Source organism: Cottoperca gobio, chromosome 14, assembly GCF_900634415.1.
Source record: "Cottoperca gobio chromosome 14, fCotGob3.1, whole genome shotgun sequence".
In the NCBI taxonomy this organism is placed as follows: domain Eukaryota; kingdom Metazoa; phylum Chordata; class Actinopteri; order Perciformes; family Bovichtidae; genus Cottoperca; species Cottoperca gobio.
The window spans coordinates 21,825,533-21,837,008 of record NC_041368.1 but is presented as its reverse complement, the minus strand read 5'-3'; the positions used below and the strand labels follow the sequence as shown (position 1 = coordinate 21,837,008).

General features: G+C 43.5%; 2 protein-coding genes across 3 annotated transcripts; both read left to right on the top strand.

Annotated features, from left to right (window-relative positions):
- The first annotated feature begins 725 nt into the window (after positions 1 to 725).
- On the top strand, positions 726 to 5,558 carry smg8 (SMG8 nonsense mediated mRNA decay factor). 2 transcript variants are annotated; one of them, XR_003833390.1, is made up of 6 exons: positions 726 to 1,402; positions 1,558 to 2,461; positions 2,808 to 2,953; positions 3,100 to 3,984; positions 4,160 to 4,470; positions 4,585 to 5,558. XR_003833390.1 is itself a non-coding variant. In XM_029447437.1 (5 exons), the coding sequence occupies exons 1-5, from the start codon at positions 779 to 781 to the stop codon at positions 4,370 to 4,372; spliced, it is 2,772 nt and encodes a 923-aa protein (XP_029303297.1). In that variant the 5' UTR covers positions 726 to 778; the 3' UTR covers positions 4,373 to 5,558. The 2 variants fall into 2 exon arrangements, 1 of the variants encoding a protein (XP_029303297.1); XM_029447437.1 differs by having other exon boundaries at positions 4,160 to 5,558.
- Positions 5,559 to 8,779: 3,221 nt separating this feature from the next.
- kcnj15 (potassium inwardly rectifying channel subfamily J member 15) lies at positions 8,780 to 9,793 on the top strand. The gene has a single exon (XM_029447438.1). The coding sequence runs from the start codon at positions 8,780 to 8,782 to the stop codon at positions 9,791 to 9,793; it is 1,014 nt and encodes a 337-aa protein (XP_029303298.1).
- Positions 9,794 to 11,476: the final 1,683 nt, after the last annotated feature.

Below are 11,476 nucleotides of genomic sequence, written 5' to 3'. Positions count from 1 at the left end.
ATGAGTATGCTTCATTTCCGTTGGTGCTAAATACAGTACGTATATAACAAGTGACCATGTGACCTGTCTCAAAGGCTTTTAGCTGCAGCATCGAAAGTCTTGAATATCTGATGAAGAACATGATGGTTTGAAAAGTCTCATCATGTGACTATGCTATTTTGTGAACACTTTGGGTCTCCATACCCAGGGGGCCCCCTGGGTATGGAGACCCAAAGTGTTCACAAAATAGCATTATAATTATGAATCTGAAAATCACAGAAAATAAATATATATATATACATATGCAGGACTTAATCTTGTAATGGAGTATTTCTACAGTGTGGTATTGCTATTTGACTTAATTAATACATCTCTCAATAATGGATGAAATAGAAAAACAAAGCCAAAAGAGACAGTGTGATGCTGCTGCAGTGTTCATGGTACTGATTTTTTAATTGATTGTATTATTATTATTATTATTATTATTATTATTATTATTATTATTATTATTATTATTATTCAGTGAGTTTTATTTTCCATCCTATGTTATGTATTCTACTTCATCTTTTTGATTTTTCTATTATTATCAAATGTATTTTATTTGATATCTTATTTTCTATGAGTTGTGTCACTCTATCCCTGTTTTTATTTATAGTAAATCACTTACACAATATACACAAATACAGTTAAATAATACTAAAAGGGGAACAGTAAAACAAAGAAATGGTTCTACCCGGACACTTTAGTTTACCAAACCGGAAACGTGTACGTCTTTGTTTTTATTCCCCCGATTTCCACCATGAAGGAAGCTAACATGGCTCTCCCTCTGAGCATCGGGGCTCTGCTTCAGGAAGACCTGAAGGAAGACGCTGCTTACCGGGACGACGGCTTGTGTGTTGTCGGTATCTTCGGTAAGAGCAACATGCAGCCCGGACCGCCGAAGGAGTCCATCGTCAACAATTTGGCAGACAAACACATTTTCGCGTTGTTCGGCGGACCGGAAGACGGCGGCACCGCGGACAGCCACATCGAGGCTTTCTACAACCAGGAGAGCCGGGTGCTGTACCTGCTGCTGTCCTCCGTGTGCGACAGCCAGCAGCTGCTGCGGGCCTGCGAGTCCCTGAGCGCCGGCACCGGACACTCCGACTCCCACGACTTGTGGCAGGGCCTGGACCGACAGCACTGCCTCCACCTGCTGTACATGTTCTCCGTGTGCCACGTCCTCCTGCTCGTACACCCGAACCAGACCTTCGATGTGACCTACGACCGGCTCTTCAGAGCCCTGGACGCCCTGCGGCAGAAGGCGCTGCCCCTGATCCGGGCTGCCATCAAAGACTGCCCGGTGTCCAAAGAGTGGAAGGTGAACTGTCGGCCCTGCCCTCCACGCCTGCTCTTCGTCTTCCAGATGAACGGCTCTATGAAGGTCTGTTTTGATTCTTGGGTTAGGGTTAGGGTTAGGGTAAGTGACACCACAGTTAAAGATATTCTCACATGAACTGCATTAGTCAGTCACACACACATCTCGTGAGCTCTGAACACGTTCATATGAATTTAACTGACATTGTTTTTGTTTCAAAGGTCTCTGCAAACGGCTCCGAGTCTGGAGGAAACCCCGACAAGCCCAAAAAGCACTCTCCCCGGAGGAGGCTGCAGCACGCTCTGGAGGACCAAATATACCGCATCTTCCGTAAGAGCAGAGTCCTGACCAACCAGAGCAGCAACTGCTTGTTCACGGTGCCCGCCAACCAAGCCTTCGTGTACGTGATACCGTCAGTAGACGAGGACCCTGTGGGTGCCTTGCTTGGTCAGCTGCGGTCCAACTGCATCTTGTGTGAAACTGAACCCACCGTGGTGGTGACGGGGCCGAGGCGATATCAGCAGACGCGGCGTTCAGCTCGGCAGTCCAGCTGCGGCGGAGACCCGGTAAGCCTGTTGATGGGCGGTCAGCTGGTGGACTGCAGTCTGAAGGAATTCCTCTGGCAGCACGTCGAGCTGGTGCTGACCAAGAAAGGCTTTGACGACAGCGTCGGCCGCAACCCGCAGCCTTCACACTTTGAGCTGCCGTCCTACTCCAAATGGGTCCAGGTCGCCTCCAGACTCCACCAGGTTCTAATTACCAACACAGAAGAAGAAATAGCGGAGCTAGCCACGAAGGTTCAAGGCCAGCTGAAGGTTTTGGAGGGTTTTCTCGATGCTGACACAAAGTTCTCTGAGAACAGGTGCCAGAAGGCTCTGCCACTGGCTCACAGCGCTTACCAGTCCAACCTTCCCCATAACTACACCACTACGGTGCACAAAAACCAGCTGGCGCAGGCTCTGCGGGTGTACAGCCAGCATGCCCGGGGCGTGGCTTTCCAGCGCTACGCACTGCAGCTCCATGAGGACTGCTACAAGTTCTGGAGCAACGGCCACCAGCTGTGTGAGGAGCGAAGCCTGACGGACCAACACTGTGTTCACAAGTTCCACCTCCTGCCTCAGCCAGGTGAACACCTCCTACTACTTTATATTCCTCCAGTGCGTCGAGGCTGACTGCTGTGATGCACACGCTGCGCAATACAATAACCATCCGCACACGTGTCTTAATTAACAGCAGGATGTTAGGGACTTAAACATCTTCTACAAAAATAAGCAGAATGTTCTGAATCTTCAGATTATTTCCGAGATCAATCGATTAAATGTTAAAATGTCAGAAGATAGTTTTAAAATGTCCGTCCCAGTTTCTCAAAGATCAAGGTGAAGTCTTTAAACGTCTTGTTTTCAGTCCATATATATATATTCAAAAGGAGTTAAGATAAAAACCAATAACAGACGCATGAAATGTTCTCCAGGTGAGAAGACGGACATGGATCGAAACCCGCCCATCCTGAACCACAACAGCAGGGGGCGCTCCACCAGCGCCTGTAACTGTGGACGGAAACAAGCGCCGCGAGAGGATCCGTTTGACATCCAGGGTGCCAACTCTGACTTCTACCAGGTGAGGATACTCACAGCAGATTTACAGAACCCTGACTACATGCAGTCCATTATGGACCCGGGTCGCTTTAAATAAAATCTGAAACTCGTCACATTTCCTCAAATATTTTCTCCACGTCGTCGCCTGTTCTTTAATGTCCTGAACAGATCCTGGAGGAGAAATGCTGCGGGAAGCTGGAGAGGATCGACTTCCCCGTGTTCCAGCCCAGCACTCATGACCCAGCTCCGGCCACAAACCAAGCTCCGCAGCTCCCGAGCGAGGCCCCGGAGTCTGTGGAGACGGAGAGGCTGAAGGAGCCGAGCACTTCTCAGAGCCACACGCCCGCAGACACCAGCCTCAGCCTGGCTCTCAGTCTGGGCCAGTCCTCCGACAGCCTGGGGCCATTCGCGGACGGAGATGGAACCGAAACGCAAGTCCCGCAAAAGAGGCCGAGCCTCGTTGACCGCCAGCCCTCGACGGTGGAGTATCTCCCGGGTATGATGCACTCGGGCTGCCCCAAGGGTCTGCTGCCCAAGTTCTCCAGCTGGTCGCTGGTCAAACTGGGCCCAGCCAAGTCGTACAACTGCCACACGGGTCTGGAACATCCAGGCTTTCTACCCGGCTCCTCTTTCCTCTTGCCGTGGGACTTGGTGATACGCTCTCGGTCGGAGGAGGACACGGGACTGACGGAGCCTCTGGATGGAGGCACCTCCTCGTGGCCAGCCCCCAACAAGACCCTGGTGGGAAAGCGAGGCAGCACCGGCGGGCTCGGTAGGAGTCGCAGGAGGGATGACATGGCTCGGATCTTCGTGGGGTTCGAGTATGAAGACAGCAGGGGAAGACGCTTCATCAGCTGCGGGCCGGATAAGATAGTGAAGGTGCTGGGGCCGGGCGGCGCCAAAGACCCCGCCACCAGGGTGCTAAACACCGACATGCCGCTGTACGTCTCATCGCCGTCACAGGGCCGCGGCATAAAGTCTCACTTCGCCCAGCTGACTCGTCTTTTTATCGTGGTGCCTGACGCCCCGCTGGAGGTGACTCTCAACCCACAGGTAACGCCACAGATGGTTGAACATTACTAACAGGAGCTCCTGATAAACACTTTGTGTTGGGGAGTTTCACACGTACACCCGGCTGATCATTCAGAAGTCTGGGAGCAAAACATTCTCTTGACATTTAATTTGAACAGAGATGTATGAATGTATTTTAAATGTTCTGTATTTCCAGGTGCTGCCCGGCGCTCTCCCCTGCCCCGTTTTCCACCCGGAGCAGACAGACTTAGTGTTGCCGCCTGATGGTCTCTGGGTTCTGCGGTTCCCTTATTCCTACTCTACAGATCGCGGCCCCTGTTACCCCCCCAAAGAGAACCAACCACTCAACAACTACAAGGTGCTGCGAGGCATCCTGAAGGCCACGACTGCCAACCCCCCACCACAGTGAACTCAAAGCTTTCAGAGTATGAAGGACTTCTTATTTATTTACACTTCCTGATGTAGGCTGAGAGTGTTTTTGTTTGTAAGTCGCTGACTCTTAATAAGATCATAACATCTGTTTGGACTTCCTTTAAGTGCTGTGATCATCAGCCCCCACACTTTGAGCAAGACGTTTTGTTTGGGAGAATAATTCAAACGTATTTACTTTCATGATCTCAGAGGAAGAACAAACTTTAAACTTTGCATTTATTTTGAGCTCTGGGAATAGTAAATAATAATATAAACACCTAACCAGCGGTTTTTAAGGTGTAACATTTTGTAAGAGCTCGAAGTTCGGGGAGAAAATCGTCGTTTTATTCTGAATGGAGGAAACGATGCGTTTAAAGGCTTCATAAAGACATCCTATAAAAAGTCGAGTGTCAGTGATGAGGCTGAACTAATGTGTGTCAGCATCACTTCCCTTTAAATCCCGTATTAATAACACACTGTAATGACGTTGTTTGCAGATATAAGTAAGGCTAATTCATTCATTCATCTTTCGAGTGCAACATTAGAGCAGCTGAAACATAAAATGATTTATAGTTACTGCACTAAATAACAAATATAAATAAAGAACAATATGACAGACAACAGTATAAAATGATGCATTGAGAATAATCAGGTGAATGTAACAATGTTTACTCTTAGTAAGTGCATCTTTCAGGGGCAACATCGAGACGACAGATGTTCTGTTTACCGTTCAGTTGCAACACACAAAGTTCACGTGTTCACATTTGAGAAGCTGAAATTGTCATTTATTTTTCTTTAAAATGACTGAAACGATAATCAAAATAGTTGCTGATTAATTTTCTGTCAATCAACTCATTAAGTAATCGTTGCAGCTCCAGATATAAGAGCTTAATAATGTATTTGTGAACTGTAAGTGTAGGCCGCGGTATAAACAGATAATAAATAACAAAGACTAATATCACATGTCTTCATAGAAGTTATAAATATTCATTTATATTTTTATAAATACTTAACATTAAGCTTATCTTTATATCTGTGTTCAACACATTGTAGTGTGTTATACATCTTTACATAAATGATTATAAATTAATTAGGGGACTTCCTGTATTCTACCAGACGCAGCTGGTACACGATGACTGGAGCAACATGTTCATGTTTGTGTAAATAAAAACAAGAGTTTGTCATTCTTTGTCAGATGTTATTATTTAAAACTCAGGATTCAGCATTAAATATTGCATTTTACTTTCTGTCCACTAGATGGCGCCACTGTTGAATATAAATCCCCTTTAGGGTTTATTTAAAATTCTTTAATACATTTTTTCTTTTCAGTTTTACAGTTTAATGCAAATAAAATGTTTGTTTTACAAACTAAAGAGTTCTAAAATGTATAAATACTTGACAGATTTACAAACAAATAAACAATGTGCGAAGGTTTCAATATGAAAATAATGACAATTAAATATGAGGAGATTTTAAAGCTCAGATTCGGCGCCACGGCAGGGCGGCGCCACATTTTGCGATCTTGTAATCGGCTCCTTTAAGAGGAATATCCTCTTGGGATGCTGAATATTATACTAATACATGAAACATTTGTACTCAAACATTCACAGAAATAAACGTTGGGCTGCTGTCATCTTTCTGTATTAGACGCACAACCTGTTGACAAAATAACCACTTTATATTTAATATGTGTGATATTTCACCTACCAGACAGCAAAAGTCTGTTTATAATACAGTGCACCATTTACAGTGTAGTTTGTGAATCGTGTACAAATAAAATAAAAGTACTTAAATGTAGGTACAGTAAAATAAAAATATGAGTAACTATTGGGCAATTTAGAGGAAAGGCAAAATAAATGATACTATACAAGTCATTTTGTAAATACTGTGGTAGGGTTAGGGTTTCTTTATTTCTCCTTTCCTCTAAAATACTCTGTTAATCTTTTTCTTTCACTGTACCAACATGTTAGTACGAGTACGCACGGCTAAGTATTTTATTGGTACATGATCATGATTCATACAATAAAATTATACTGATAGTGTTACTGCTGGAAACGGCAATGTGTAGGAACAAGGAAATGAATTGGTAATGTAACACACACACACACACACACACTCACACACACACACACTTAAGGAATGTGAGTAATAACAATGAGGTTAATAACAAAGCTAAGAAGTGTGATTCAAAGTCGTAAAGTTTAACAACCAGCGGTCAAGATTTAAAGAAACATTCATCGTGTACTTTACGTTGTAATAGTTTAAAGCTTTGTCATTTGTACACTTTTACTAAAACACTTATTTTAAACTACTTTTACCACCGACAACAAGTCACACTGTAAGGGACAGTTAAACAGCTCTTGCTTACTCAGAGTGTGTGTGTGTGTGTGTGTGTGTGTGTGTGTGTGAAGCAAAAACATTTATCTTCCATTCTTGCTTTGTTCCCTCACTTCGCAGCAGAATCAAAACACTTCATAGACGTCACATGGCAGCTCTTCACCACTCCCGGGTGTTAATTCGGCGTGAGTGATAGATTTACTCTACATGACATCTGCTTCCGGTTTTTACAATTTAACTGACTAATTATTTCCAGGACTTCACTTCAACTGATATTACATCTTCCTACAGCTCTTGCACTTCAGCTCCTTTCAGTGTTTCAACTTCAACTGCCTCTTCAGCTTCACTCAGCTCTTTAAACTAATATACTAATGTCATTAAACATCCACGTCCTTCAGCGCTTCCACTTCAGCTCCTTTCAGTTTTTTTTAAACTTCAACTGAAACTTCACTCAGCTGTCAGCTCTTTAAACTAATACATGTCATTAAACACTTAAACGTCTTATTTTTTATTATCACATCCACGTCCTTCAGCGCTTCCACTTCCACTCCTTTCAGCATTTGAACTTTAACTAAATCTTCAACTAATTCAGCACCTCAACTGCTTTCACATCTTAAGATTCTATATTTTTACTTTATTTTAAACTTGACGTGTACACGTTGATACACTTCACTTCAACTGATATTCAAGCGCTTGCACTTCAACTCTTTTTACTGTTTGAGCTTCAACTGATTCTTCCACTTCACTCAACTTCGTGCTTATTTTAACTAATTAAACATAACTGTAATTCAGCACTTCAACTTCTTTCAACATCTCTATTTTTTACCAACACATCAACTTATTTCAGTCACTTCAACTTCCCACAAAGACATTTCAAAAGACTTTAAAACGTTCAGCTGCGAGTACTTTAATTTATCTTTTTCTAGTTTCTGTCGGTGACATTTTCATTCATTTTGTTCATAATGTCCTTCAGGGATCTGGACGCAGTAAAAATCTGGGCGTGTTTGTGTAAAGCAACAACAACCATAAAAGGATCAAAACAAACTTGAAGTGTTCAGGGTTGCTGCTCCCACCTGTGGACAGGTACGGGGGAGGCGGAGGAATAAAAGCCAACCCACAAGCAGATCAGAGTTTACAGCTCAAGCTTTTGTCTGGCATTTCTGTTCGTGTGCCAAAGTTCAGCGCTCACACAACTCGGGACAATAGACAGAAAGAAGACACTGAACTAGATGTTCTCCAGCAGCTTCATCTTCGACACACCTGAGAAAAGTGAAGACAAACACCTGAGACTGTTCAACAAGGCGGCGGGATGTGAGTATAACGCACAGATTTATCAATCAATGATTATTTAAAGTTGTTCTCGGGCTCCTGCAATGGTTGACTACAAGGTTAACTTTCAACCTTGTAGTCATTGTGTTAACCGCGAGACGTGACAGTTATCTGTAAGAGCAGAACTTTGCGAAATGTTTCTTTAAATGTGTGATTTTTTATTATTTTCATCGACTATTATTTAGTGTTATTGTGTCCAATCCTCTGCTGTACGTCTCTCCCCGTCGGTGGATAAAACTTCATCAACTTTAAAGAGAAATACCACATTTGTTGCGTACTTTAAGCTAATATACAGTGTATAAATATTTATAATATATATATATAATATACTGTGTATATATATACACAACCTTTAAGATATTTTACTTTAGCTCCTCTGTTTCTAACTGACAGCTGTGGAAAACTAGATAATAGTTGGAAGAAGTATTCAGATCTTTTACTTGAGTGAAAGTAGTAATACCACATTATATATATATATATATATATATATATATATATATATATATACACACATATACAGCTGGGTAACTTATAACACTACATCATAATGTATTATCTTATAGGGGATTAAAGTAAAGGTAGAAGTATAAAGCAGCAGTGGATCACAAGTACTTAAACTACTTGAGTTGAGTTCTTGATATTAATCTTGTTTTGTTTTGGTATTCTGTCAGTGCTTCCATCGGTGATGTCATCCTGAGTCCTCCGAAGTCACCATCAGTTTTAATTGACTCAGAACAACATGGCGACCAGGAAGGCCGAGGTCCAGCGAAGGATCGTGTCCAAGGACGGCCACAACAATGTGCGTGTGGACAACGTGGAGGGCATGGTGAAGCTGTACCTGCACGACATCTGGACCACCGTGGTGGACATGAAGTGGCGCTACAAGCTCACTCTGTTTGCCTCCACCTTCGTCATGACTTGGTTCATCTTCGGGGTCATTTTTTACTTCATCGGCATGGGCAACGGAGACTTTGAGGCCAGCAACAGCACGGCCTGCGTGGTGAACGTGAAGACCCTCACTGGCGCCTTCCTGTTCTCTCTGGAGTCGCAGACCACCATCGGTTATGGTTTCCGTTACATCTCAGAGGAATGCCCTCTGGCTATCTTCACGCTGGTGGTCCAGCTCGTCATCACCGGCCTGGCCGAGATCTTCGTCACCGGGGCCTTCCTGGCCAAACTGGCTCGCCCCAAGAAGCGAGCGGAGACCATCAAGTTCAGCCAGTCGGCGGTGATCTGCCGGCGCCAGGGCAAGCTGTGTCTGATGGTGAGGGTGGCCAACATGAGGAAGAGCCTTCTGATCCAGTGCCAGCTGACAGGAAAGCTCCTCCACTCCAATGTGACGGAGGAGGGCGAGAAGACACAAATCCACCAGAGCTCGGTGGACTTCTACATGGACTCCAGTGGAGAGTGCCCCTTCCTCATCCTCCCGCTCACCTTCTACCACGTTCTGGACGAGCACAGCCCGCTGGCAGGACTCAACGCCGAGAACCTGCACACTCGTGACTTTGAGCTGCTGGTGACCCTCAACGCCACCATGGAGTCGACCGCCGCCACGTGCCAGAGCCGCACCTCCTACGTCCCTCAGGAGATCCTCTGGGGTTACGAGTTAAAGCCGGTGCTGTTCAGCACCACGGGCGGCCGCTACGTGGCAGATTTCAACTTTTTTGACAAGGTGCAAGTGAGCAACGATGCAGCCTTCCTCAGTAACAACACAGAGAAGCTCAAACTGGAGGAGGACTACAAGAAGGAATAGAGGGCGTGCTGTCATGGCTGCGGTTTGATGTGAAGGTGAAATGTTAGTTTGGGCTTGACGGGTAGATCTGAGTTCGTTTATTTCAATACATTTTTATTAACTTTTATATAATTACATATACAGTAAAATACTCATGTGCCTTTCCCTCGCACATTACAACATCACCCTCCACCCACGCAGAACAATCCTCGGCTCATCATTGAGACGAATATATTGAAGGAACTAATCCTAAAACTAACTTCTACGACGTTAAGTCAGTGAGTTCTACGACATGTCGGTAAGTTCTACGACATGTCGGTAAGTTCTACGACATTAAGTCAGTAAGTTCTACGACATGTCAGTAAGTTCTACGACATTATGTCAGTAAGTTCTACGACATTATGTCAGTAAGTTCTACGACATGTCAGTAAGTTCTACGACGTTAAGTCAGTAAGTTCTACGACGTTATGTCAGTAAGTTCTACGACGTTATGTCAGTAAGTTCTACGACATTAAGTCAGTAAGTTCTACGACATGTCAGTAAGTTCTACGACATGTCAGTAAGTTCTACGACATTATGTCAGTAAGTTCTACGACATGTCGGTAAGTTCTACGACATTAAGTCAGTAAGTTCTACGACATGTCGGTAAGTTCTACGACATTATGTCAGTAAGTTCTACGACATGTCGGTAAGTTCTACGACATTATGTCAGTAAGTTCTACGACATGTCGGTAAGTTCTACGACATTATGTCAGTAAGTTCTACGACATGTCAGTAAGTTCTACGACATTATGTCAGTAAGTTCTACGACATGTCGGTAAGTTCTACGACGTTAAGTCGGTAAGTTCTACGACGTTATGTCGGTAAGTTCTACGACGTTAAGTCGGTAAGTTCTACGACGTTATGTCGGTAAGTTCTACGACGTTATGTCGGTAAGTTCTACGACGTTATGTCGGTAAGTTCTACGACGTTATGTCTGTAAGTTCTACGACGTTATGTCGGTAAGTTCTACGACGTTATGTCAGTAAGTTCTACGACATTATGTCGGTAAGTTCTACGACGTTATGTCAGTAAGTCCCCCATTTGCGAAATTTGAAGCTTTTACGTGTCTTAAAAAAGGCGGTTGCTAATAAGATTCAAAGGCTTTATTGTCAAATGCAACGATGCAACATACATTATACTTAAGACATAAAATTAAATGAAGTAATAAAGTTATAAAATAGTTCATGCACACGACACACACACGACGCACACGCACACACACACGCACACACACACACACACACGCACACACACGACATGATTCCTGCACAAATGTGAGCTTTGCATGTTCTGTTTAGGGTGGACAGATATGTGATGATGGTAATAAAACATTGTGTATTGTGTTACAAAAGAGGTATATTATGTGGACATATAGACTCTATAGACGTTTTGTAAATAAAGATTTCTTTATTAAGTAAAAGTTCAAATGAAATGTTTTATTGTTGTGAAATCTCTCAATGCAAGTGTTGGAAAGTAACTAAGTACTTTTACTCAAGTACTATGGAACACATTATAAAATGACATTTAAATACATTTAAAAACATCATTAAAGAGCAAAGAGAATAGAAATAAAATCAAGCTAGAATAGAATAAGACCTATCACGTCATTAAAACGAGCCCTTTACCAGCGCCAACATTAAAACATTAACTATAATCCAATGA

What these genes read in the sequence shown, in the direction of transcription:
- kcnj15 (XM_029447438.1), top strand. Translation starts at nt 8,780, where the DNA reads ATGGCGACCAGGAAGGCCGAGGTCCAGCGAAGGATCGTGTCCAAGGAC.
- smg8 (XM_029447437.1), top strand. Translation starts at nt 779, where the DNA reads ATGAAGGAAGCTAACATGGCTCTCCCTCTGAGCATCGGGGCTCTGCTT. An exon ending in AGATGAACGGCTCTATGAAG is followed by an intron (nt 1,403 to 1,557) that starts GTCTGTTTTGAT and finishes TTTGTTTCAAAG; the next exon opens with GTCTCTGCAAACGGCTCCGA. An exon ending in CCAACTCTGACTTCTACCAG is followed by an intron (nt 2,954 to 3,099) that starts GTGAGGATACTC and finishes TGTCCTGAACAG; the next exon opens with ATCCTGGAGGAGAAATGCTG.